Raw genomic sequence first — 27,213 nt, forward strand, 5'->3', positions numbered from 1 at the left:
AGAGAAGGAATGGATGGAGAGATAGAAAGCCATACAGGAGAGAGTAGCTTATTAGGAGCCAAGAAGTAAACAAATGTTCAATAGAGGCATCAGCTAAAGATGACAAGGACAAAAAGGGATCCCAACCACATGTTGCAAGGGGCACACATTCATTCCCTCCATGTGGTAAACAAGAGTGTGAAGTTTGCTGAAGAGAGAATGGGTAAGTTTGCATGAAGAGCCCGAGGGTCTCATGGGAGGGAAGAGACACTCCTTCCCCATCCCCCTGTCCCTAGTAATCTGCAGGGGTGTAGGAGAGTGGCCGCAACCAAGGTCTTCCTGGAGGTGGGAAGGGCAGGAGGGCCCAGAAGTAATAGGACGGTGAGGGTAAGGGAGGGGGGCTGTGGAACCAGCCTTGATGGAGCAACATGGCTGATGGGGATGAGCCTCTGAGTGGTTGAGGTGGCAGATGCTGGAAACCTGGGAGTTCCTACCCCTTCCCCCGCTGTGGGAAGAGCTGTAATGTGGGAGCTCTCTCACCTGGCCAGGAGCCCCCTGGCCAGTCCCAAACCCAAAGAGCCGAGGGCAGGCTGTGCTCCAGCGGAGGCAGCCCCAGGACCGGATGGCTCAGCCACCAACCCCAACCAGCATCCCAAACTTTCCTCACTGAGGCTCCGGGGTGGGACTCCCGTGAGCTGGGGCTTACAGGCAGGCAGGGGAGGGCAGGACTTGCCTCTCAGGTGACAAGCAGGCACCAGGAATTCTGGGACAGAGAAGGGCAAAGCTAGCTGGGAGAGAGAGACTAGAGCCCTACAAATCTCCCGTGGAGGTGCTTGGGCACTGCACCTGGGGACACCCCCACAGAACTGTTTTCTGAACCCCAAAGCAAAGTCAGGACGCTGGAAACAGGGAGTCATGGCTGCCACGGGCCAGTAAAGAAGTGGGGTGGAAGCCAGATCTGAGCAGGACGAGGAGTCAGTGAGGATGCGAAGACAGCCGACGGAATCCATCTTTTCATGGAGACAAATCCTTGACTGTAGAAGAAAGGAAAGCTATGGGGGCTTGGGTTAGAAGGATATGCAGGATGGGGGGACATGTGAGTGTTCACAGGAAGACCTGAGACTCTTTCCTGGAGGTGGACAGCTGCAGGGAGAGGCTGGAGGGGGGAAGAGATCAAGGTCCCTGAGCTGGTTGGGGGGTGACACCCAGAGCCCAGCCAGAGGGGAGGGGCCGGGAGGAAAGGGACCTGGAAACAGCCACCTCGCAGCAGGTCTTCATGACCTCACAAAGCCGGCACGCTCACTCCCAGGGTTCCAGGAACTCTGAGTCAGTCCTGGCCAGGTCTCCTGGAGCTGGATGCAGGGGCCATGGCACTCCTCACACCCCAGGGATTGAAAAAAGTCTTCCAATGCCAGGTAAAGAGCAAATGTGGCTTCTCCAAGGAAGTTGGCTCGGATCCGTCTAACAGTGAGGTGTGTGCGGGAAGCCGCGCTCGAGGGCGCCTCTCAGGATGGACACCTTGGACAGCACCCCTTCCCACACACCACGTCTGAGGCCCACGACCGGTGCGCAATGCCAGGCCAAAGGCCTCCCAGCCTTGAAGCTTGGGGCTGTTTTCTGGGCCTGCAGTGAAGCCCCTGATGCAGCAGAGCCCACCTGGAGGAAGGAGGAGGCAGGCACGGAGGGAGTGGGCACCTCCACTCCAAGAAGGGCTGGGGGGCCCTGGGGCTGGTCACCCCGGGACCACCTCTCCCAAGGGCCCCTTTGGGATTGCATGCCAACATGTGTAGGGAGTGTGTGTGGTTGTGTATGTGTGTGTGTGTGTGGGGGGACTGTTGCTTTGGGGCAGGGACGAGGGAGAGATTTTATCGGTTTCTCAGAACCCATTGTGAAGCTGAAAGGCGTAAGCAAGGAGGGGCCTGTAGAGGGATGAGGAGCCAACCTGCAGGGCCTGGACCTCTTGCAAGCTCCTTCCAGAACAGGGCATCCACAGAGCGGATCAGGGCACAGCTGCAGACCTCAGCAAGAGGACCCCATGCCAACTGTGCACACAGGCCGGCGTCCGGCCTGCAGCGACGAGCTGACGGGCAGGCAGCAGATGAAGGCTGCCCCGGGCCCCCTCCCCAGCACAGGACACGTGCCCACCACCTTCTCTAGATCTTCCAACAGCAGTCCCATCAGATGCCACCCTGGGGATTGTGAGATCAGGGTTGCTGGGGTCAGGCAGAAAACGGTGGTGCAGGAGAAGCTCCAGGTGTCCCTGGAGGCTGAGGACAGGACTCTGGGCCTCCTTCTGGTACCCAGTCTGCCATCTGTCCGCCCAAGGTCTCCACAGCCAGAGCCTCCCTTTCCCCCAGGGGAGAAACACTCCTGTGTTCAGGGGGTCTCCACTTCATGCCACACCTTCTCTTACACTCTCCTTTAAAGGCGCTTGCTCCTCCTACCTACAAGAACATTGGTGATCTACAAGAGCATTTCTGAAAGGCCAAGTGAACTCTCAAGTACAACGAGTTCTTACCTATAGATAGGAGAAAAGGTACACTGACCAGTCTTTACCCCCTGGCCTGCCAAAGTGCGTGAGTTTTCACCAAGCAAGATACGTTTCTTCTGCTAAAGCACTGCTTCACCAAGCCTCTTCTGAGTCAGTCATTTACATTTTAGTATGAATTTCATCATCACATCAATACCTCTGTGATAGCAAGTTGAGAGTAGGCTCAGAGGGAAGTAAGTTTTAGGGACGAGGAAGAAGGGACCATAATTCAGCACTTGAGGCCTGCTGGAGAGACACAAACACATGCAGTGGCTAGCATGAGAACTCTCAGAGGAAGGAGCAGTACCAGAAAGGAAAGCACATTCCCAGAAAGGGGAGGGGAAACTGTCCAGGAACCAAAGCTTCCTTGTGCCTAGGGGCATCCACATTCCCAGTCATCTGCAGGCTGGTGGGGAGCCCATGCAGGGCCCCCAGCAGTGTCTTGCCCAGTGAAGATGGCATCCTAGTTCTTGGTCACGCCCTCCACCCCGTCTCATGCCTTGCAGAAACCAGAAGGTCGGGAGCACCTCCGGAGACTGCTGCACTGGGAACAGTTTGACGAGCTGAGAGATGCCCGCAGGAGCATCCTGCTGGATATCCTCTACGAGAGCATCATCTTTGCCGTGGGCAAAGGCTTCCCGTGGGTGGAGGTGGCCAAGGTGGTCAAGTTCGCAGAAGAGCTGCTCAGGGAAACCAAAGGTACAAGGCATCCAAGGGAGCTTGCAGGGGGTGGGGGGCGCACAGGACCCCTCTGCAACCCACAGCCCCAGGAGCCCTCTGAGGAGCCTGGAGCCCCTTCCTTTCTTTCCCTGGCATTTAGCCTCCTCACATGCTCATAAACAGGGTCCCTGTCCAGGCTTTCTGGAAAGTAGAGCAAACAGAATATCCTTGCTGAGCCTTTACACTAATCTCCCTGGCTAAAAATCTTGTACCACTCCAAGCTGTTCACACAGCAGCCGGGGTGTTTGCCTCTCAGTCAGTCATTTACAGTTTAGTATGAATTTCATCATCAGCTCAATAACATTTGGGATAGGTAGTTGAGGGTAGTCTCAGAGGGAAGTAAAATTTTGTTTTAGAGAGGACAGAGGAGGGAGCATGATTCAGAATTTTTGTTTTGTTTCTGCTTAACATAAATCAAACATGTCACTCCTCTGCTTAAAATACTTCATTGACTTCCCATTGTACTCCTGAAAGACTGCAAATTGTTCCTGGTATCAGGGTTTGCTCTGCTGGATATTTTGGAGGAATCCTTCATAAGCATCAGCTTGCTGGCAGGGATGGGGGAATAACAATCAGGTGAGTTTACAGAGGGACCCTCTCTCCACCCCTGCTCCGTCTTGGGGTTCATGAAAAGAAGATGAGCATCTCTCTCTCCCTGGGACTCCATGGCACGAGGGGATGTGGTCACATTCGTCCACCTCTTGGGCTGTGAGGTGCAGGTTCATTCATAAGCAAATATATGGAGCAGCCCCCCTATGGCTACCATCATAATAATACTTGGCCAAGAATCACCAATGGGTGCTAAAGCCAGCAGGTGAATGCTTGATGAGAAATGGGATGTTTACATACTTCCTGAGAAGCTCCCCACACATCCTTACTGATCACAAAGGGGAAAAGAAGACTTTTACAGCGAGGGAGTCTGGCAGACACCTCCTTGATAAAATGCTCCATGAGTGAGAGAACACACTGAGAATACCCTGCCCCTTGGCAGGATGCAAAAGGACCACCCAGCATCCTTCTGTGACGGTTCTAGCGAAGACGCAGAACCTGATCTAACCATGAGAAAACGTCAAATTAGGCGCACTGAACAAAGTCCCTCTCCGGTAAGCTTCAAGGACATTAAGGTCATGAGAACCAAGGAAAGACAGGAACTGTTCTCAATTGAAAGATACTGAGGAGACGCAGCCATGAAATGTGACATGTGGCCCCCATTTGGGTTCTTTTGCTATAAAGAACATTATTGGGACAACTGGAGAAACCTGAATGAGGCCTGGGGATCAGACAGGAGTGATGTGTCAAGGGTGATCCCCCGCGTCTGATGGTCGTGGTGACGCGAATGTCCTTGTGTCAGGAAAGGCACACGGAAGGATTCTAGGATGACGAGGCGTCATGCAGGCCACTTATTCTTCAAGTAGTTTGGCAGAAATTTCCTTGTACAATTTTTTTTCCAGTTTTATTGAGATATAATTGACATATAACGATGTGTAAGTTTAAGGTATGCAACATAATGAATTGATACACATATATATTGCAAAATGATTACCACAGCGAGTTTAGCTAACATCCATCACCTCACCCAGTTACAAAGAGTTTTTCTTGTGATAAGGACTTTTAAGGTCTACTCTCTTAGCAACTTTCAAATATACAATATGTGTTGTTAACTGTAGTCACCATGCTGTACCTGACATCCCCAGGACTTCTATATCTTATTGCCGGAAGTTTGTACATTTTGCCCCTGTTCATCCATTTTGCCCATCCCCCACCCACCTCTGGCAACCACCAGTCGGTTTTCTGTTTCCATGAGTTCAGCTTTTCAGATTCCACAGGTAAGTGAGATTAGATGGTATTTGTCTTTCTCTTTCTGACTTCTCTTACTTAGCATTATGCTCTCAAGGTTTATCATGTCACAAACGGTAGGATTCCTTTCTTTTTCATGTCTGAATAATATTCCTGTGTGTGTGTGTGTCCTACATTTTCTCCATCCATCCATCAGTGGGCACACAGGTTGTTTCCATGTCTTGGCTGTGACAACTGTGAACAATGCTGCAGTGAACACGGGCTGCAGACATCCCTTCAAGACAGTGATTTCATTTCTTTGGGATATATACCCAGACATGGGTTTGCTATATCACGTGGTAGCTCTATTTTTAACTTCTTGAGGAAACTCCATACTGTTTTCCATAGTGGCCGCACCAATTTACATTCCCACCAACAGTGCACGAGGGTTCCCTTTTCTCCACATCCTCGCCAGCACTTGTTATTGCTTGTCTTTTTGATGATGGCCATTCTAACAGGTGTGAGATGATACCTCATTGTGGTTTTGATTTGCATTTCCCTGATGACTAGTGACATTGAGCATCTTTTCCTGTACCTGTTGACTATTTGAACATCTTCCTTGGGAAAATGTCTATTCAGGTACTTTTCCCATTTTTTAATTGGAATATTTGGATTTTTGCTATTGAGTTGTATGAGTTCCTCATGTATTTTGTATATTAACCCTTTATCAGATATGTGGTTTGCAAATATTTTCTTTCAGTCCACAGGTTGCCTTTTCATTTTGTTGATCATTCCTTTTGCTGTACAGGAGCTTTTTAGTTTCATGTAGTTCCACTTGTCTCTTTTTACTTTTGTTGTCTGTGCTTTAGTTGTCATATCCAAAAAATCATTCCCAAGACCAACGTCAAGATTTTCCCTGTCTTCTTCTGGGAGTTTTATGGTTTCAGATTGTATTATTTTTTCATAGACTTTAATTTTTAGAGCAGTTTTAAGTTCACAGCAAAACAGAGCAGAAAGCACAGAGATTTCCCACAGAAACCTTGCCCTGAACACATGCACAGCCTGCCCCATCATCAGCATCTTTCACCATTGTCACCACTGATGAACCTACACTGACAAGTCATTATCACCCAGAGTCCATGGGTTACATTAGGGTTCCTGCTTGGTGTTATACATCCTATGGGTTTGGGCAAATGTATAATGACTGGAGAACAGTTTCACTGCCCTAAAAACCTCTGTGCTCCCCCTATTCATCCCTTCCTCCCCCCCAACCCCTGGCAACCACTGATCTTTTTACTGTCTCCATAGTTTTGCCTTTTCCAGAATGTCATAGAGGTGGAATCATACAATGTGTAGCCCTTTCAGATTGGCTTCTTTCACTTAGTAACATGCACTTAAGTTTCCTTCATGTCTTTACATGGCTTGACAGCTCATTTCTTTTTGGCACTGAGCAACATTCCATTGTCTGGATGTGCCATGGTTTATGTATTCATTCACCCACCAAAGGGCACCTTGGTTGCTTCCAAGTTTTTGCAATTATGAATAAAGCTGCAATAAATATTTGTGTGCACATTTTTGTGTGGACATAAGTTTCCAGATCCTTTGCGTAAATACCAAGGAGTGAGATTGCTGGATCATATGCTAAGAGTAGGTTTAGTTTTGTACGAAACTGTCAAACTGTCTTCCAAAGTGGCTGTGCCATTCTGCATCCCCACCAGCACAGCATGAGAGCTCCTGCTGCTCCACATCCTCACCAGCATTCACTGTTGTCTGTGTTCTGGATTTCAGCCATTGGTATGTAGTGGTATCTCATTGTTTTAATTTGCATCTCCCTGATGAAAACGTGAAGGATCTTTGCATGTGCTCCTTTGCCATCAGGATTTCTTCTTTGGTGAGGTGTCTGTTAAGGTCTTTACCCACTTTTCAATCAGGTTGTTTTCTTATTATTTAAGAGTTCTTTATATATTTTGCTTAACAGTCCTTTATCAGATGTGTTTTTTGCAAATATTCTCTCTCAGTCTGTGGCATGTCTTCTCATTCTCCTGACAGTGCTTTTGCAAAGCAGAGTTTTGAAACTTAATGAACTCGAGATCATCAATTCTTCTTTCATGGACCACACCTTTGATGTTGTAGCTAACAAGTCATTACCACACCCAAGGTCATCTAGATTTTATCCTATGATATCTTCTAGAGGTTTAATAGTTTTGTATTTTACATTTAGCTATTTGACCCATTTTGAGTTAATTATTGTGATGAGTGTAAGGTCTGTGTCTACATTTAGTCTTTTGCACGTGGATGTCCAATTGTTCTGGCACTACTTGGTGAAAAGATTATCTTTACTCATTGAATTGCCTTTGCTTCTTCATCAAAGATCAGTTGACTATATTAATGTGGGTCTATTTCTGAGCTCTCTATTATGCTCCATTGATCCATTCGTCTATTCTTTTGCCAATACCACACTGTCCTGATTGTGTACTCTTTTTGAAACTTTTCTTTATTTTGAAATCATTTTTTTAAGTATACTATTTTTTTTAATGTGTGGCACATTTGAGGCCCTCCTCTGTCCTTCTGACCAAGCAAACAGGATGCAGGGTGCCCTGTCCCTGACGCATGATGTCCCCAGCCCCGATGCACCCAGAGCTCACCCACCAGTCACATCAGCAGCACATCCGTGTCCTTCTCTGATCTCACCACTTTCACCATCTCCTCGTCCATCACCCTTTCTAACCCACCTCCATCCTTGACTCGTCCACTGCTTTCAAATCTTGTACTTCTGCACCATTCGCCAAATGACACAATGATTTTTTTCAGACACAGATAAAATTCCATCACTCCCCTGCTTCCAGCCACTCCGTGTTCCCATCGCACTTCTTGTGTGCACTCAGATCAGCCTCTTTTTATTTCCACGCTGCCCGTGTGCCCTTCCACTTCTCTCCTCCAGGCCAGCGTTCCCACCCAGTGGTCCCAGTCTTGAAGCCTTGAGCAAGACATGGCATTGCTCATGGCTTGTTTTCAGAGATCCTGAGGAAATTTCATTCCCCCCCAGTCACCCCCAGCCCCCACCCCCGAGGTCTTACTGGCATCCTTCTGGGTCCCCTGCTCACAGCAACGCATGCGTACCAGAGTTCAACCCCATCGGGTGAGCTCTGCAGTGGCTCGTGGCCAGAACAAACACTGACGAGCGGGAAGAAGAATGTCAGCCCCAAGCAGGTGGGAACTCGGGCTCTTTCAAGTTTCCATCAGAGCCTTCCTCAGCCGAGCCCATGAAAAACATTCGACGATGATGCAAGCCAATTCCATGCCGAGGAGATCAGATTGCTCTGGAGTTTTTGGCCTCTCTGGTTATCACGCACCTTGCCAACAGCCTATCTACGTCTCGGAGACTCCTAAAACCCTAGAGCAGGTAGGAGACTTGGTGATCAGAAAACTCCCTCTGCTTCAGGGATCCCCTCAACCAGCCAACGAGGTTCTTCCAGCCTCTGCTGACATGTCCAGGTGACAGGGAGTTCCCTCCTCCTGAGGCAATTCATTCCGTTGTACAATCACTCTCGTTACTAGGAAGCTGCTTGTTCTATCCAGTTCCATCTGCCTTTCGTACCTCATACTGAATGCTCAGAGTCTGTCCTCTAGCAGAGTGCAGGCCCCGCTGACATTTAATGAGTCTTATATGATGCGACTGTCATGGCTTCACATCTAGACTAGACATCCTCAGTGCCTTTTATGAGCACCTGGCACCTGGATTTCTGCAGCTACATCCTCTCTGGGTTCCCGCACACATGTTCACTGTCCTCCTGCCTGCCATGGCTGCCTCGTTCATCCTTCTCAAACTGGTTTCCCTCGAGCCGTCCTCCTTCCTTCTCTTCAAATCTAAACTCCTCCCCAAAGACCTATGATTGGACAGCACGGAAGGCGGGACCATGGGGAGGCATGAACTCCTGGAGCGGAGTCTTCACCGTCTTCACTTTTGTCCCCTCTACCCATCCCCCCAGTGCCAAACAACACATGTGGCACACAGTGAGTGTTGCACGAAGAAACAACTGAATGAATGAATGAATGAATGAATGGGTAGGTTCTTGAGGCCCATGGAGATGGTACATTCTGTATGCAGAGAGGCAGGTACAGGACCTGCCTCATCCCAGGGTTCCTTCCTTGAGGGCTGCACGTCCAGGTGACGTGAGAGGCAGCATGGTACAGTGATTCACCAGACTCTGCAGTCAGGAGATCTGGGTTCAAATCCCACCTCCATCACTTATTACTGTGTAACCTTGAAAACTTAACTTTACCTCTCTGTGCCTTTGTTTCCTCACCTGTAAAATGAGGGAAATAATAATTCCAACTGCCAGGGCAGGTGGAAGGGTTCAAAGAGAAGGGCATACAAAACACACAGCAGAGTGACAGGTACAGAATAAGTGCTCGACAAGTGTTCGCTCCCACATGTCCACCCCTCAGGGAGGTGAGGTGGGCTATGAACACAATGCTAATGGTCCAGGACAAGAAGTTGCTGTATGCTGCGCCTCAGGGGCCTCGCTGTCTGTGCTCTTTTTTGTCTTCCCCTCACCCTCAGGCAGGACTGCAGATGTTTCGGCTAAAGTTCACTCTGGTCTGTCATTTTTGAAAGGTAGCTTGTCCAGGGATTTTTCTTTTTTGAGGAAGATTAGCCCTGAGCTAACATCTGCTGCCAATCCTCCTCTTTTTGCTGAGGAAGACTGGTCCTGAGCTAACATCCATGCCCATCTTCCTCTACTTTATTTGTGGGACACCTACCCAAGCATGTCATGCCAAGCAGCGCCATGTCTACACCCGGGATCCGAACCAGTGAACCCCGGCCTCCAAAGAGGAACGTCCGCACTTAACCGCTGCACCACTGGGCCGGTCCCTCTCCAGGGAGTTTTTGCTTGTTTGTTTAACTGGGGGCTAAGCTGGCTGAGTTCTGTTTGCATACTAGATAACAAAGTTGGCAGACAGCATTTAAGGAGGGTCGTATTTGCACAATGATTCAGAGCTCTGCCAGGACAGCCCCAGCTCGGCTCATCTCTGGCCCAATTGAGCCTCAGTCCCGGGAGGGAAAGGGCGGCCTGAGCAAAGGCAGAGGCCGACTCTGTCCTGGCAAACGGCTCACCAGGACGTTCCCGTCTCAACTCCACGCCAGACGAAAGAGTCCTTTCGTCGGCACCGCCTCTGCCAGCCTCCAGGAAGCGCTGGGCCGGTCCCATCCTGCTGTGTCCTTGGGGTCGAGGGTGAAGTCATCGGCACAGCACAGAGGGACAGAAGACTGCCAGCTCTGTCTTGGAGGGAGGAAGTCACAGGAAGGGGCAAATTCTGCATCCCCTGGCTGAGGCTCCTGGAGAGGAGACAGGAGAGATGTTGGGGCACAATGGGGACCCTGAGGTCTTCTCCTTCGCCTTTGGGAGCTGCAGAGAGTTAGGGTGCCCAGGAGGCCCTGCACTTCTTCTTTCTGACTGCACAGCCTCCCCAGCCTCAGGCCTCACTTAGTGGAAAGTTGAGGGCCAGAGGCTTGCGAGCCAGCGCATGTGCTTGCCCAGGGCCCACACCTACCTGCTCACCTGCAAAGCCTTCTGCACCAACCTCCTGCACCACCTGCTCACCTGCGGAGCCTTCTGTGTCAGCCACTTTGCAGCTTCTGACTCTTGTCATCATCAATGTCTGGCGGGCACTGGCCTCTCTCTGATGCTCCACCTAGACTTCTGAGCTGGGCAGAATGCCTTTCCTGCTGGCCTGGCCCCCAAACACTGGGGTTGAGAGGAAGTGGGCCTTGATGACCCATCAGTGCAGGCATGAGGCGACCAGGCGAGTTCCCGATGAAGTGCGATACATCACTGGTATCTGCGGTTCCACCCATGGCCACTCCCGATTCTCTAGGAAATGTCATCCAGGCAGCTGTAGGATGGGAGGCAGCCACCCCTCCCGCCCCCCATGGCCTGGGGCTGGCAGGAGGCAAATATGCCCTCCTGCACGAACTCTTCCTCCCAGCACACTCATGGCCATGTCCAGGGTCTACCCTGCCAGCCCCCAAGGGCCCCCCACTGCGTGCGGGAGCCTCCAGCGACTCAGGACCAGCTGGAGCAGACAGCAGGCACCCCTTCACGTGAGCAAGGTGGCTGCTCCTGCGGCCTTCTCCAGGGCTGCCTGAACCTGACACCCCTCAGACTAAACTGGAGGAGGGGCCTTTGGAGGCAACCTCTTTATTGATGGAGAGTGGAAGTTTCCACAGAGGCCACTGACTGACATCTTGGAAGAGCATTTCTTGGGGCAACTGAGCAACTGTCACTTCAGAGATACCTCCCGGAGCATACCGGTCTGCTCAGGCGGCCGTGATAAAGTACCGCAAACTGGCTGTTTCCAACAACAGAGATTTATTTTCTCACGGTTCTGGGTCTGGAAGTCCAAGATGAAGGTGTTGGCAGGGTTGATTTCTCACTAGGCCTCTCTCCTTGGCGTGCAGACGTCCTCACATGGTCTTCCCTCTGTGCGTCTGTGTCCTCATCTCGTATAAAGACATCAGTCACATCAGTTTAGGGCCCACCCACATGACCTCATTTAACCGTAACTACCTCTTGAAAGACCCTATCTCTAAGGACAGTCACATTCTGAGATCCCGGGGGTTAGGACTTCAATAGATGAACTGGTATAGGGGGAAAGCGAGCGCAGAGAACAGCGTGTTAATCCAGCCTGTAACACGGAGTGCAGTCCCAGCTGACCAGGTGAGACTGTGCCATAGAAACCCCCCCGACCTTCCCCGAGGGACCATGCATCCTGCAGAGGGAGGAACAGGGAGGGCTCCGCGATCCTGGCATTTTCACATGCAGTGTCTGTAATCCTCACCGTGACCTTGCATCTCAGCCACTCTTCTAAAGATGAAGAAACTAGGGCCTAGAGAGTTTAAGTAACTTGCCCCAGGTTGCACCTCTAGGAAGTGGGTTAGGATTTGAACCCAGGCCTGTCTGATGGCAGAGCACACACCCCACCATGAGACCTTCTATCTTGATCAGAGAGATCTGTACACAGGGCACTCAAGGGCTCAAGAAGCATGAAGCCAGGGAGAGCACCCTGCGGAGAGTGGACTGAGGCTGCTGGTATGCAGGAAGAGCTGAGCACCTGGAAGAACCAGGTGAACACCTTGGGGCTGGGTTCCTAACTGGGTCACCTGTTACTTACTCACAGCCTGGGCCTGGGATCCTGGCCCCCAGCAGGCCGGCTCCAGTCTGGCATGTGGCCCAGGCCCAGCTGAGAGGGTGAGCTGTGCATGTTGGCTAATGTGTTCTGGCCTGGATGTGTCACCTGTGTGTGGCCAGATGGTACTGGTGCCCTTGAGACCTCCGGCCCTTTGGAGTGACCCCATGCCCTACCTCTAACTTCCCATGTCCTTCCTTGGTCAGCTGGACTTGCTGCTCAGTTTCAGAGCCCCTCCACATCAGAGAGGACAAGGTATGGGTATGCAGCGGCTGATTCTGTCTCGGTACAGTGCCATGTCCCTGAGACGCGGGACTGCTTGGTCATTCTCATCTCAAGAATGATGGTGACAAGGATGACGAGGAGGAACCAAAGTCAGCACTCCCCTCACCAAACCTGAGACAGCTGCAGAGCTTGGCCAGGAGGTGCCCGCAGCACCCCAGATGTGGCTACAGGGGATTGTCAGCTCCGTGGAAATCACCGTAGCTTCTTAGCATCAAAAGGGACCCAAGAGGTCACCTGATCCAAGCCGTCCCCCATCACCACCACCACACACACGTTACTCAGGACACCAGCCAGATGCCTCCTCACGCCTCAAGACAAGACCCACTCCGCTGATAAAGCTCTTGCTTCTAGAAAGTTCTTCCTGCTGCTAAACTGAAATCTGATTCTCTGAGCCATCCAAATGATAGCTCCTGTTCTGTCCTCTGAACACTGCCCCACTCATTCAGACATTCTCCAGCAAGCACGGCCAGAGCACTGGGCTATGGGGTGGGGAAGAGAGGTCATCCACTCAGCAGTCACAATGTGCTAAGCTCTTTGAGTGGATCACCTCATTTAATGTTCTCAGCAATCTTGGGTGGGTGGGTACTATTGTCCCCATTTCACGATGATGCAAGTGAGTTTCAGAGAGGTTAGGTAACTTGCAAATTGTCACACAGAAAAGGGCAGGACCAACATTAACCCTGAGACCTTCTGGCCCCGGAATCTGTCCTTCCTGCAAAAGTTCTGTGGCACTAACCATGCAACTTCTTGAGGAAGGGGGGTGAGGAACAGTGAGGGGTGCATCTGCTAAGCAGACAAATAGGGGGTCCACTATGGGCAAAGAGAACAACTTGGGAAAAAGCCCAGGACAACCTTTAAAGTATACGGCCCTGTGTTTGCCCTTTGAGTCCTAGAGAGGAAACCTGTAAAAGACAACAAAATCTTTCTAATCCTAGTGTTTGGGCAAATTTTTCTTTTAATGTGACTATTGGTTTATCTTAAAAACAAAAATGAAAACCTAGTGGATGGCAAAACAGTAGGGTGTTCCTCAAAAAATTAGATCTAGAATTACATATGATCCAGCAATTCCACTTCTGGGTACACACCCAAAAGAACTGAAAGCAGAGCCTCAGAGATAAATACCCATGTTCGCGGCAGCAGTATTCACAACAGCGAAAAGGTGGACGCACCCCGCGTCCAGCAACAGAGGAATGGATAAACCAAATGTGGTCTATCCATACAATGGAATATTATTCAGCCTTACAAAGAAAGGAAGTTCTGACATGTGCTGCAGCGTGGATGACCCTTGAAGACACAATGCCAAATGAAATAAGCCAGTCCCAAAAGGACAAATACCGTATGATTCCAACAGTATGAAGTACCTAGAGTAGTCAAAGTCACAGAGACAGTAGAACGGTGGTTGTCAGGCTAGGAGGAGGGGCTCAGAGGGAGTTAGTGTTTAAGAGGTCCAGAGTTTCAGTTTTACAAGATGAGAAAAGTCCTGGAGGTGGACGGTGGTGATGGTTGTACAACAAGGCGGATGGACCTAATGCCGCTGAAATGTACACTTAAAAATGGTTAAAATGGTAAGTTTTATGTTGTGTATATTTTACCGCAATAAAATTAAAATTGGAAAGCCCTAGTGGAAGTACTATAGTTCTGTTTATCCCATATATCTTCCATTTTCTCCTCAAAAATGCTGCAAGAGCTGTGGTCTACTCATCCTGGAGATAGAGAATCTGGGTTTGAGTCCTGATTTTATATAAGATTTCTAAGCCTCAGCTTCCTCATCTGTTAAATGGCAGCAATCACCTATTTCATGGGTTGACTGTCATCAATTAAATAAATTGATAGATAATTAAAATGCTTTAAAACTGTAAAGTAGCACGCTGGTGCAGGTTGGTGAGCTTAGCATTGGGCAGCAACCACGTGTTCAGAGCTTTCTGGAAAGATCCTTTGGGTTTGGGAAATCTAGTCTATTCTAGCAGGCTCCTGCCACTGAGGAGCTCACAATAGAGGGAAGAGAAGAGGATGCCCAAGAGATGCTGGGGAGAGCTATGAACTGTCAATTTATTCAGTCAATGGTCTGACTGGGAGGGCTGCTCCTTCCCCGGTCCTCTGCAACCCGGTAACTGGGGACCCAGCTGACTTGCAGCCATCCTTCCCTCTCATCAGACACGTGACCAGGAAAGAAAGCACACCTGCATCCCATGCCCCACCCCCCAGCAAGGTAAAGAGAGCTGCAAGGTAAGGACCTCAGAGGGTCTGGACTGAGGAAACCCAGTCTGTAGGATGCACTGCCTGAGGGCCATGCTGCGCCCTCTGGAAAGCCAGAGTGGAAGAGCTTACAGGCCCCAGGGAGCTGGAATGCCAGAAGAGTCTTCATGATGATGACCACGTTATTTACTGAGTGCTCACTGAGCACCAGGCACTGTGGGAAGCACTGCACACATGCGCCCTCATCTAACGCTATGAGGTGGGCATTTTTAATGCCTCCATTTTGTGGATAAGAATACTGACGTCGCACAACCAGAGGCACTCACAACTAGAATATACAACTATGTACCAGGAGGCTTTGGGGAGAAGAAGAAGAAAATAAAAAAGAACACTGATGCCAGAGAGGCCAAATAGCCCGTGCAAGTGATTAAGAAAGAGAAGCCAGATGTGAGCCCACATCGGTCTGAACGCCCAGGCCGTGCTCCCACCTGGCACGCCGCATCGCCCCTCATGGAGGGGCCGAGCTCTCAGGAACGACCCCAGCGTCAACAAGTCTTCAGTTCAAGGGCTGCCCTAGGCTCACTGGTGGCCACGTGACTGTGAACCTTGGTGGGGAACAGGGCTCATGGCCAGGGAGCCGCAGTGCTATCAGGTCCTTGGTCCTGTGATCATAGGGCAGCAAGGAAGGTCCATCTCCAACCATTTGGTGGCCCTCTGACCAATCCCAGGGGATCTGATGAGGTCTGCAGGGGTGCTGCTGGCCCTCCTCCCAAGATGGGGGCTGTCAGGCCAAAGCAGATGGCCCTCTCTCCTCTCCCTGCAGATCACCAGGCAGCTCCACCACTGGACTCCCCTGGAAAGGAGTGCTCCCAAAGGAACTGCTTGGTCTGCGCTGGGAGGAGGGCAGGCCCACAGCCCAGAGAGCTCGGGACAGGCAGGAGCCATAGGGAGCGGTCTCAAGCAAGGGGGAAGCTCCCGGGCTCTCACCCTAGATTCCTGCCATCCCAGGGCCAGCAGTCAGCAGGGCAGCCACAGAGCAAACTCCCAAGACCCCTGTCTCCTGGCCCTGCTCATCCCTTCCCCGGGCAGGCGCTGCCCCAGCCCACCCTTCTGAGAAGTTTCTGACCCAGCAAGAAACTCTAGGGCCAGGTGGGCAATGACGGGAAGCAGAACGAGTCTCTTTCCCCACACGGCAATGGTGACAGGGGTGCAACCCCACTGCCATGTCCCAGACCCCTGACCCCTGGTTGGAGCTCCTGACTTTGATCCTGACTTCACCACAGCGAGCCTTAGGCAAGTCCCTTCCTTTCTCTGGGACTCTAAAGGACTAGACTAGCTCAAAATGTTCAACCTTTTTGGCCATTTGCTGAGCCCATTAGCAGATTTTACTGAGTCCGTTAGCATATTAAGGGCTCTGTTTAATTTCTCTTGATCCAACATGTCTTCACAGTCTCTGGTCGTGGAACATTTATTTCTGTGTAATACTATTGCAGAACATCCTTTGGAAACCTGTAACTGAGAGGGTTGGGGGATCTTCCAGTGTCCACCTCCAAGGGTCTACAAAGAGAGCCCCAAGGCGCCTGGCGCTGGATGGCTGACAGCGGCTCTGCCACTCACCAGCTGTGTGCCCTTGAGTAAATCCCTTGACCTCTTTGAGCCTCAGTTTCTCTCACAGGTGAAGTGGGGATGGTGCCTCCACCTGTCCCACAGAGCTGGCAGGGGGTTGGGCGGAGCCTGAGGTGACCCAGGACATGCGGAGCACGGGGGGAGCTCCCTAGACAAGAGTCCTCTGTGCTTCAAGGAAAGCACAGCCTGTCTTCTGAGCTGCACTGTCCTCAGTGCCGCGGGGTGAACTAGTTTGGCAGCCTTCCCAAGAACAGAAAGGTGGGCAGGGGCAGCGTTCAGGGCTCAGGATGGGGGTGGAGGTCATGGGTCTTGTACCTCATCATCTTCCCACTATCCCAGCCAGCCCTGGTAGGCGCTCAGGTATTTGGAAAGGTAAGCTGGGCCAGGCTGCTGTCTGACTTGGTCTCTCCCCTTGGAGCCAAGGCAGGGACAAGGAAACTGGTTTGTCTGTGGCACCAGTGGCCCCTGGAGCCTCCCCTCACACCCACCCAAAAGGAACAGCCCCTCTTCACCGTGCCCAGCCTCACCAGGATGTGGGGCATCTGCCTTGCTCTCACCCAGCTCCAGACCCCGCAGGCGAGGGCGGTGGGAGGCGCCCAGAGTGTCTGGTCCAAGCCCAGTGCCTTTTTGCCCTGATTCTGGGGCATCTGGTGCTGCCATCCCACCCCCGCTCTTCCCCTCCTGCTTGCTCTCCTCCTCCACCCTCGAGCGCATCCCTGCACAGGTGCTGGCCTCCAGGGGCCTGGGGACTGTCTTCAGGAAGTTCCCAGCAGCCAATGCAAATGAAGGCCACTCCCTGTTATTGAAGAGCAACTTGCAGGTACAGATCTGTCTCCCACAGCCACAGGCTTCTCCCTGAGACTTAATCCTCGGCTTTCTGAGTCATCCGGGACTTCTCGACCTGCGGCAAACGGGAGAGTGGTCTGGGGGCCAAGAAAGGGTCTCGGGAGCCAGCTGGGTGCCATCTTAGCTGAAACCTAGATCTGGTTGAAGGAGTGTCTTGGGGCTGAAAGTTAGCATTCAGCCCCGGGCCCCCTTCCCTCTTGACCTGTGACAAGGTTCACACTGTGTTTTATGACCTCTAGGCTGAGGCCATAGCTCATGCCTGTTGTAGGACGTCTGGCAGGATGGCAGGCAGCTGGCAGCACCTGTACACGTTGGCTGAGGGCACTCAGCAGGACTGGGCCCGCAGACTTCTTGACTCAAACCTGGGCTCTGTGCATGGCTGCAGACCAGGGACTGGCCTTGGCAAACGAGGCAGTCATGGCCACCCAAAGTGACCCGAAAAGAGGCAGGTGACCCAAGCCCCATGCGCTGCCAGGCCAGGCTGGAGGGGGAGAGATCTGCAAGACCTCTGGATAAGAGAAGCTGGGATGACTCACCTCAGGAAGCTCACCTGGGGCCTGGAGTCGCCTCCCCACAGGCCTGGAGTCCAGCTCTGACCACCAGAAACAGAAATGGATGACCTCACCCTGCTCCCCAACCCTCTGGGATTCCTTTACGGGTCGTCCCTGCCCTCCTCCAGGCCCCACCACCATTCCTCTGAAATACTTGTGTGACCTCCCGCTTCTCTGCTCAACACCCCTGAGCGGCTCCACAGCTCCCTGCGCGCTTCTCCACTCTGCTTTCAGGAATTTGATGATTCTCTCTAAGCACACTCTCTGCAGAAAAAAATGCGCGTGCCAAATTCTGAATGCAGTTCCAGGATGCCCCCGCGGGTCCAGAAGCCCATCCTTGGATGTCCTCAGGTTTCATGCATTCCAGTTAGAGAGTCCAGCTTCTGGGATGAAGTCTCACTCTTTCACGTGGCACACATGAGCCCGCCCTTTGCAAACTGAAGACCTCAAGTCCTTCTGTGCCGCCAGCCAGTCCCCCAGACTCCAGCTCTGCCTCCCAGAAACTGCCAACCACGTGGCTCCATGCGCCTGCGCACGCCGTAGTCTCACCGCTCGCCTCCCGCCTTCGTCTCTGCTATGCCTCCTCCCGGGTGCCCCTTCCCACTGTCTTCTTCCAAACTACTCTGTGGCCTTCTACACTGGGCTCCGGCGTCGGCTCTGCAGGAAACTTTCCTCCGCTCCCCGCCGCCAGCATCCCGGTCAACGCGCCTCCCCTCCCCCATGCGGGCACCTGCCGGCCCTCTGGGGTATTGTTCCCCCCCCCCACCCCCAACTCCTTCACCGGTTGTGCCCTACGTCTGGGCACTCACTTGCGTGTTGCTGCTGGAGGAGTCCTCAACTCTTGTTATGTAGTTACGTAATGTACACGAGCGCCATAAAATAAAACGAAACTATATACTCTGTGTCATTTTAAACCACCCCTCTCCAAAAGCAAAAAGGAGTAAAACCAAATGCCCACCGAATCCGAGGCTCACCCCTGCGCAGGAAGGGACTCAGCAGCCGTGTCACAGGTGAGGGGACGGGGGTCCTGAGGGCAGGCGCCACATGGCGCGGTCACTCGGTGGAGCAGCAGGGAGTTTGGGGCTTTGGCTCCATCCTTCTGCCCGTTGTTTATTTCCTGATTCAGCGGCCCGTGTATGTCAACATCTGAGTTCTCTTGGCTCTGCCTGGCTCATAACTCCCATCAGAGTCCAGAGGCAGCAATTTTCAAACCTGGAACCAGGCTTTTTTGAGATGGTGCTGTGAAGGGGGATTTGTATTTTTAGAAAGCTCTGGGTGATTCTGGAACACAGGGCTCCCTCTGGCCTCAGTCCCCTCCCCACTGCCAACCTGGGACCCAGGTTCAGGGGTGGACGGGTTCCTGGGATCAAAGGCCTGACTGGCCAAAATGCACAGGTCGTCCCAGTGCCAGATGGGTCGCCATGACACGGGTGAGAAGCTGTGAGAATCAGATGAGAAAATGGGGAGGAAGGTGCCTTGCACACTGTGGCACGCTAAATCAGCGTCTCAACCTTTTTTTATGATTGCTTCCCTTAGGAGCCATTTTACTTTTTAAAATATTTTATGTGCGTGATTCCCGCCCCACCGCCAGCTTTACTGAGCTATAACTGACAAACAAAAATTTGACAATTTGTCAGTAATTGAAAATAAGTATTTAAATGCACATAATGTTTTGATATACATATACATTGTGAAATGATTACCACGATCAGACTAATTAACACATCCACCGCCTCACACAGTTACCACATTTATTTGTAGTGAAAACATTTAAGATCTACTCTCTTAATTTCAAGTATACAAAACAGTATCATTAGCTACAGGCACCACGTTGTGCATTAGATCTCCAGAACTTACTCATCTTGCACAGCTGTAAGTTCGTGCCTTCTGACCATCTCCCCATTGCTCTCCCCAGCCCCTGGCAACACCATTCTGCTCCCTGCTTCTGTGAGTTCCACTTTTTTACATTCCACATAGAAATGGGATCATGCAGTCTTTGTCTTTCTGTGTCTTGCTTGTTTCAATTAGCATAATGTCCTCCAGGTCCATCCATGCTGTCGCAAACGACAAGATTTCCTTCTTTTTTAAGGCTGAATAATATTCCATTGTGTGTGTGTGTGTATCTATCTACTTGTCTATCTATCTATAGAGAGAAGAATTTCTTTAACCATTCGTCCATCGACAGATGCTTTTCTTGTCTCCATATCTTGGCTACAGTAAAAGATGCTGCCTTGAAGATACCTCTTCAGGATCCTGGTTTCGTCTCCTTTGGGTGTACACTCAGGATTGGCATTGCTGGATCATATTGAGAAGCTGTTTAAGACACTTTTCTCTAATCTCCCACCCCTATTAAATTCTGTATATCTAATTATATACTCTATGTATATCTATTTTATACATATATGAAGCTTTTTGTATTCGATGCAGGGTTAAAGATGACTAAAATTTTTAAGTCAAATTAAAAATTAAAAAGCTATCACCATCTAACTTAACATTATAACTGCACTCTCTGAGTAACTTTTGATGTAATTTGTTTACTTACATAAATTGTAATTGTCAAATAACACATGCAAAAATTACATATGTCAAATTCCATAAGCAATTTATATAAATATATAATGATCATAGCAATGCAATCAAATCTTAAAAGATCATTCAAATCTGTTTTCCTAGCAAAACAATTGACAAAATTAATTTCTTAAAAATTATTTTCATTAAACGTAACTTTCAACTTTTGCTTGATATGGCAAAATAACTAGTTTCTAGGGGGTGTGGGGTGGGGTGGCTGGAGAGGCCTTTGTGGGATCGTGGCACTCCTGGGGGTGAGGAGAGAGTCCTGTGTAGGGAACGGCATCCTGGGCTGAGGCCAGTGTGCCAGGAGCAGAGGGAGAGGGGGAGAGGAGAAACTGAGTCAGAAGGAAGGGATGGATGGGCCTCTGGACAACTTAAGCTTTCACAGTGTAAAGTATGACAGGCAGATCATGATCTGACTCATGTCTTGAAAGGGTCATTGTTTTAATAGCATCTTAGGATGAAGACCAAATTCCTCCCATAGGGGCTTATGTGGCCCTGCACTGCCCAGTCCCTGTTCACCTCCCAGCCTCATTGAGAACGAGGTGGCCCCCACACTGGTTGCTCTCTAGCATACCAACTCGCCATCCTAACTTTTCAGTTCCTCAAATGTGCAATGCTTTCTCCAATCGCGGGGCCTTTGCACACGCTGTCCTCCCTGCCTGCTTCACTCTTTCTCACCTCTCTTTGCCCAGTAACTCCTCTGATACTGCCCGTCTCAGCTCCTTCATCACTTCCTCAGGGAACCACTCCCTGACTTCCCTGAGAAGGTCACTTCCTCCTCTTGGGTGCCCGCCCAGCCCTGTGTGGCACTGAGCAGAGTTACACCAGCTGTGTGCTTTCTCCCTATCCCTTCCCTGCCTCCCTGGGACCTGGAAGAGTTCTGCGCACATGGAAAGCCCCTAAAAAAATATCTGTTGAGTGGATAAATGAACAGCCCCTTCACTGCACTTAACGTATCAGAATGTGTCCCTTTACTCACTCACTATCTGTCGGCTCCGACAGTGCACAGAGCCCTGAGCTGGGGCTGAGATTAAGAGGTGGATGTCATCTGCCAACTGTCTCCTCTTCCCCAGATCAGAAGCTCTCTGAGGGCAGGGGTCAAGTTGGAGGTGAACGTCCACCTGTATTGTATTCTGTTGGCAGCCCCACCACTCCCCACGTGTCCTTCATAAGAACCCAGGAGTCGTGCAGGTCTCCATCACGCCCCACATCTGACCCTCAGTCCTGCCTCTCATTCTGCTCCTTCCCCCACGCCTGCTGGCCTGGCACTCTCAGACCACGGCAACTCCCACCTGGACTGGGTCACTGTCTCCCCACAGGCCACCACATGACCGTCAATGTGACTGAGCTCAAGGCAAGCATAACCACGTCTACAACCTGCCTACACCCCTGGGCAGGCCCTGCACTGCCAAGGATTCAAGGCCCTGGCTTCTGAACACAGCATTCAAGGCCCTCCCATCTGTCTTCCACCCACCTCTCCCCTCAAAGCTTGCCATTTTCTGCCTCCATCTTTAGGCGCCAACAACAACAAACCCTGTCTTGTTCCCCACCCATGCCATGCAGCTTCTTGCCTCTCTGCTCTCACTCACGCTGTACCCATGAAGTGCCTCCCCCACCGTCTTTTCTGGCTCAGTCTCACTCAGCTCCTGAGATACAGCTCATGTGTCATCTTCTCCAAGAAAACCCCTATCCTCAACGGAGCATTGTCTTTCACCTGATTCTGTTCCTCTTTACCCATGTACTGTAACATCTGCTTGCGCATCTCTCCTGTAAGCACTTTGAGGGCAAAGGATGTGTCTTATTTATCATTGTATTGCCAGAACCTAGCATAGTGCCTAGTAATTAATAGATGCTCAGTAAGAGTTTGACAAATTAATCTTGGATGGATGTATGGACGGATCAATGGATGGATGGAGTGATGGATGGATGGATGGAGATGGATGGATGGATGGTTGGATAGATGATGGATGAATGAATGGATGAAGAGGTGGATGCATGAATGATGGATCAATGGATGGATGGAGAGATAGATGGATGAACAGATTGATGGAGAGATGGAGGGAAGGAAGGATAGATGGGCCAGGAGAGACTTTTCTCACAGGGCAGAAACAAACTCCTTCTCCTCCAGAATTTATTGATTATTACCTTGTAGCAGGCTCTGTACAAGGCACTTGGATATGTCATCCCTCTTGATCCTCCCAACAATCCTACAAAGTATGTACAATCATCCCCCATTTTACATTTGAGGGAGCGAAGGCCCAAGTGTCAAGGCTAGGAAGGGACAGGGCTGTCTGAGGCCTCCCAACCCAGTGCCCTTCCCCTATGCTACCCTGAGACTGGAGCACCCTCTCAGGCCTCTGAGCCTGCTGATTTCCCTTGAAAGAAGGGGAAAGCGCAGCCCACCCCCCTTTAATTCTGCACGACACAGAGGCCTCCATTCTTCCCTCCCTCAGGAGACTGAAGCCTAAATCCAAAGGACACTTTCCAGCATACTCTCACAAAGCTCAAAGTGGAGTGATGCTCCATGTGCTGATATTTCTCTGAGACAGCGATGCCTCTACCCTCTTGGTACTCTGGGGAGATTTACGGTAAATGCTCCCACTCAAGGCCAAGAGCGAGGAGCCAAAGTGAACATAGGATGGGGGTGGGGAAGACTTGAAAAACAACCGTGTGGGCGACCCTGAGACAGCCACTCCTGAAGCAGCAGGGAGCACCCTAGCTGCCAGGGCGGGGGAGAGGGGGTGAGAGACTCATGCAGGGGAGACAAGGGGGGGACCTGAAGGCAGGTGGGCCTCCACTCCAGGAGGGAAGCCAGCCTCCCTACATTCAGCACTTGGTCTCCGTCTCCAGAGATGGAAATGGGGGATCCACAAAAGCAGGTGACTTGGGGGTACCCTGGCCCAAGCTTCCATCCTGCAGAGGTGGACACTGAGCCAGGGAACAGGAGAGCCTCAGATGAGTTCACAGTGTGCCTCAGGGATGGTGCCTGGGTGAGGACCCAGGTCTCCTCACACAGGGACCATGCTCTCTCTCTGTCCCTTGTCTCGCCTCTCTCTCTGCTTGGTTCTGTTCCCCAGAGCACGCACATTGCTTAGCCCTGATCCTTTACTGAACCACCCCCTGTGTTAAGACCCAGTCATATGTGAGTTCTGCCTCCCTGCCCACTACCCTGTGCCTCTGATGGAGTGGCGGGAAGAGGAGTGAACGGGAGCAGATGGGGAAGAAGGCCCACCCTCTGAGGATCCTTGCCCGTGAGGCTCCCCTCAGAGCTGATGTCTGCACGGTATAAACAAAGTTTGCCTGACGGTGACACAAGTCTTCAGTACAATGGTCACCTGGACCTCTGTCTCTCCATCATCTCACGCTCCACTTTTATCAGAATCCCCTTATTACACTCTCATCTCCTTCCCAAAGGGTTTGAAGTGGAAACAATATAAAGCACAAATGAACTAAGTCTTTAAAACAAGAGCTAAAAGTTAAAATATAGGTAAGGAGTGGGATAATCATATAAGAAAAAATGGGATAAATGTAAATTGCTACATAAAATTGGCTCTGAGCTTCCTAGAAGCCAAGGTAAAAAGGGCAATGTGATACACTACATAGCTTTCAGGAGCTAATAAATAGTAATATAGACTAGCTGGTAGGACTTGGGCTCTGGGGTCAGAGCCTATATTGATCAGCTATTGATGCAGCTTTACCCTGGTTCACACTCAATGCCTGGCCCTTCTGTGCCCACAGGCTCCTCCATCACTGAGGCTGTGACAATTTTGGGAAACAAGCTCAGAGATTACCAGGGACAGTTCAACACCATGCACCTGGTGGACCTCTGCGACTACTTCCACAACACCTTCATCTACCACTACAGACTCTACCAGTATGTCCTGGGCCAGGACCAGGAAGTCAACCTGACCGTCACCCACCTGGTGGTGTGTGTGCCGCCCCAGCCCCTCCCGCTGGCTGAGGGCGTGGACAGGGAAACCTGGAAGCACGAGCAGCAGGTGGGCGAGCTCAGTCTGGCTGAGGCACAGAAGCACACCAACGTGCTGCTCCTGAAGGAGGCACTGCACCTGGAGCAGGAGCACCTGCTAGAGAGCATGTTTTCAGAGAGGTCCTGGCAGCGGAGCCGGGTTCTGAAGAGAGAGGTAAGGCTGTGCTGGCGAGGGGGGAGGATGCTCATCTGCCACGTGCAAACGCCCGTTCCTGCCAAGAGAACGTCCAGGCTGGAGTCGGATGCACAGGCAGAATCCAGTTGTCTGCACACAGGGAGGGGGCAAAAGAGACAGACAGTCACTGAGCATCTACTGCACACTTTGTGTGCACGTTTCACAAAACGTCCCTGTGAGTATAATTCATGTCCCCATTTTAATGATGAGACAACTGAGGCTCAGAAAATGTAATCAACCCGCCCACGGTCACTGAGCTAGCACGTGGTAGAATTCACATTTGGGCTAAGGTCTGCCTAACCCGAAAGTCCAAGTTCTTTTCACTGCATCTTCGATTGGTGACAGATTCCACCACAGTCTCTCTGTGCCCTTCGTCTGCCTGCAGGGCCAGTATCCATCAAGGCCTCGGGGGACGATAAAGGAAGGGCCATGAGGGACAGCTCAGGGTGGGTGATATGGTGAGGTAGGCTAAGGGGTAGGGCCAGTGGTCCAGGGTCAACCTAGAAAAGTCTGGTCTGTGGATCTGAGAAAGTGGGCTGCTGTCTTGATGGGTCTCAAGGACGACTCGGGCTCCAGGAGCCAGAGTCTCCCATGGCCAGCTCTTCAGTAAATGATGACTGGCTGGGCCCAGGGCAGCCAACTTCTCGAGGGCCTGGCTGAGTCTAAATTTATTTTTTAACTATACATAGGCACTGATATCATCATTGTTGCATCATCCTTGAACAAAGAAACAAGTATGTGCGTGTGTGTGTATATACACGTGTGCATGTGTTGGGGAGGGGGTGGTGCTGGCATGGGGGTACGGCATTGCAGGTCTGTGTGTTCCAAAAGGGTTTGGCTTCTGAATTGTCAGCCAAAGAGTGAATGGCACTGGGAAGTTCTCTTTTAAATACATATAAAACATTGGAAAAATCTCTAAAGAACAATTAACAGAATAGAATGAATGATATTCTTCTAAGATAGATGAAAAGCACGTTGGGCTGCTACATAATCTTAGTACATTAAGACGTCCAGCGGGGACCTGACAGAACGCAAGCAATAGCCTGTCTTCACCTCCTTCGGGGCACCTTACTCTGGAAGATGTGGGCAAGGCCTGGGGTGGGAGGAGCTGCCTCTCCTCCGGCTCCTGCTCCCCCACACAGATGCTCTTCCCTGCTGCCCCCCAGCTACCCTGCGGCTTCCTTTACTTTGCTGCTGGTCCCTGCCTGGTGGAGCTTGTGGGCTGGAGTCCCCTCTGCTATGTGCCCCTGGTGGTGTGCCTGAGCTGGGCACACTCACACCACAGAACAAACATGGTGCATCCTCTCAGAACACAATCCTTCCCAAGGACCTAAGGGAAGAACGTTATTTTTACATAAAAACAACCAAGGAGACGCTCTGAGGTAAATGCAAGATTTTGTATGAGACTCTAAGTCAAAATATGAGATCTCAAAGAAATGTCCTCTAGGCAACTGGATGCTCGAAGCGTGTCCCCCGGCGTCCTTGGGACAAGCATGAACTCTCCTCTGCTGTTGGATTGCTCAGGCAGGGAGCTTGGAAAAATGCAGTTACCTGGTCCATAGCTCCAGGGTTCCATGATGCCATGATCCGGATTAAGATGACAGAGAGGTTCTTCTGTTTAACATGGTGGATGGTGGCTGAGTTTCCCTTCTTCCTGTGGCTGACTAGTTGGGGGCCATGCCCACTCTCTGAGCACTTTCCCCTGTCTGTCCGATGGAGCCTGCTCCCAGAACTTTGAGATGTGAGGATGAGATGGGGGAGGAGGGGAAGGAAGGCGGTTGATCTCCAACTGGAACCTGCGTTGACCAGAAAGTAGGGGATCTGGAACTGTATGGGCCCAGAACAAGGTAGTACTAAAGGACACAGTCAAACATGGTGATTGCCAGAGTGGACCTGAGGGAGAGGGAATGAAGCCATCACTGGAACCTAAAAAGAGAGCAGGAGCTGTAGGAGAGGGCCTTGGGACAGCAGGCATGCCTGTAGAAGGAGACCATGGTCATGGCCAACCCACAGCTGTTTGGGAAGAGGGTGAGAGGCTTCACTCTCCTCCCATCCTCCCGTCTCCTCCAGGGCCTCCCATTGGCTGAACTCAATCAGAAGTCAGAGGTCAAGGTAGCCAGTTGACGCAGCCCTTATAAGTCAGCCTCCCAGCGCACAGAGTAGGGCGCAGAGGAGACCTGGAGGGGGCACGGACGGTCCTAGCACACAGAAAATGGAGGGGGCTGAGTTGAGAATTGGATCCTGTCGAGGAACTCTGTCTGCGACAGCCTCAGCCTTCCCCAGAGCCCCGTTCACCAGCCATGTCCTGTTTCTTCCAGGAGTTAGAAAATCTCATCAACGAGGCCATTCGCATCCAGATGGAGCATCTGAAGGAGCTGCTGCAGTATGAGATCCAGACGACTTTTGATATTTTGGACCTGAGACTTCAGAAGAAGACTTTAAATCTCAACGCCCCTATCCCTTTCCCCCTCTCAGTCACTGCTCAGCCAGGGCCAGAGGGGTCTCCTCAGTTCTCCAAACCAAACCAAGAGAAGAAGGCGAAAGCAAAGAAGGAGAAGGCCCTGGGGCTGTGACTGAGGAAGAGCCATTGACAACCAGGAAAGCCTCCTGCCATGCGCTCAGCACCAAGAGATCAGAGATTTCTTACAATTAAAAGAAGCATAACAACACCCACCATCTTCTCTCTATCTTCTTTTTGGAAACCATCTTCCACCGCCTGAAAATCCAACGCAGATGGATTTTCCCCACACAGCGGAAGAAAGCTGTCCTTCTCTGC

At 51.2% G+C, this 27,213-nt stretch overlaps 2 protein-coding genes across 2 annotated transcripts in view; one reads left to right on the forward strand and one right to left on the reverse strand.

Moving 5' to 3' along the window:
• The window catches only part of RP1L1 (RP1 like 1), a 124,578-nt gene that overhangs the window by 68,350 nt on the left and 29,015 nt on the right, over positions 1-27,213 (reverse strand). The gene's annotated exons all lie outside the window — the stretch shown is intronic.
• On the forward strand, positions 1,206-27,110 carry C2H8orf74 (chromosome 2 C8orf74 homolog). Its single transcript, XM_001493803.5, has 4 exons — positions 1,206-1,394; positions 3,016-3,208; positions 24,013-24,416; positions 26,756-27,110. Exons 1-4 carry the CDS (start codon positions 1,347-1,349, stop codon positions 27,008-27,010), a joined length of 900 nt encoding a protein of 299 aa, XP_001493853.1. The 5' UTR covers positions 1,206-1,346; the 3' UTR covers positions 27,011-27,110.

The sequence above is a fragment of the Equus caballus genome, chromosome 2 (genome assembly GCF_041296265.1).
Source record: "Equus caballus isolate H_3958 breed thoroughbred chromosome 2, TB-T2T, whole genome shotgun sequence".
Classification (NCBI taxonomy): Eukaryota; Metazoa; Chordata; class Mammalia; order Perissodactyla; family Equidae; genus Equus; species Equus caballus.

Excerpts from the sequence above, each read along its gene's own strand:
- C2H8orf74 (XM_001493803.5), top strand. The coding sequence starts at position 1,347 with ATGGCACTCCTCACACCCCAGGGATTGAAAAAAGTCTTCCAATGCCAG. Across the intron at positions 3,209-24,012 it reads GCTGCTCAGGGAAACCAAAG|GCTCCTCCATCACTGAGGCT; the intron begins GTACAAGGCATC and ends CTGTGCCCACAG. Across the intron at positions 24,417-26,755 it reads GCCGGGTTCTGAAGAGAGAG|GAGTTAGAAAATCTCATCAA; the intron begins GTAAGGCTGTGC and ends TGTTTCTTCCAG.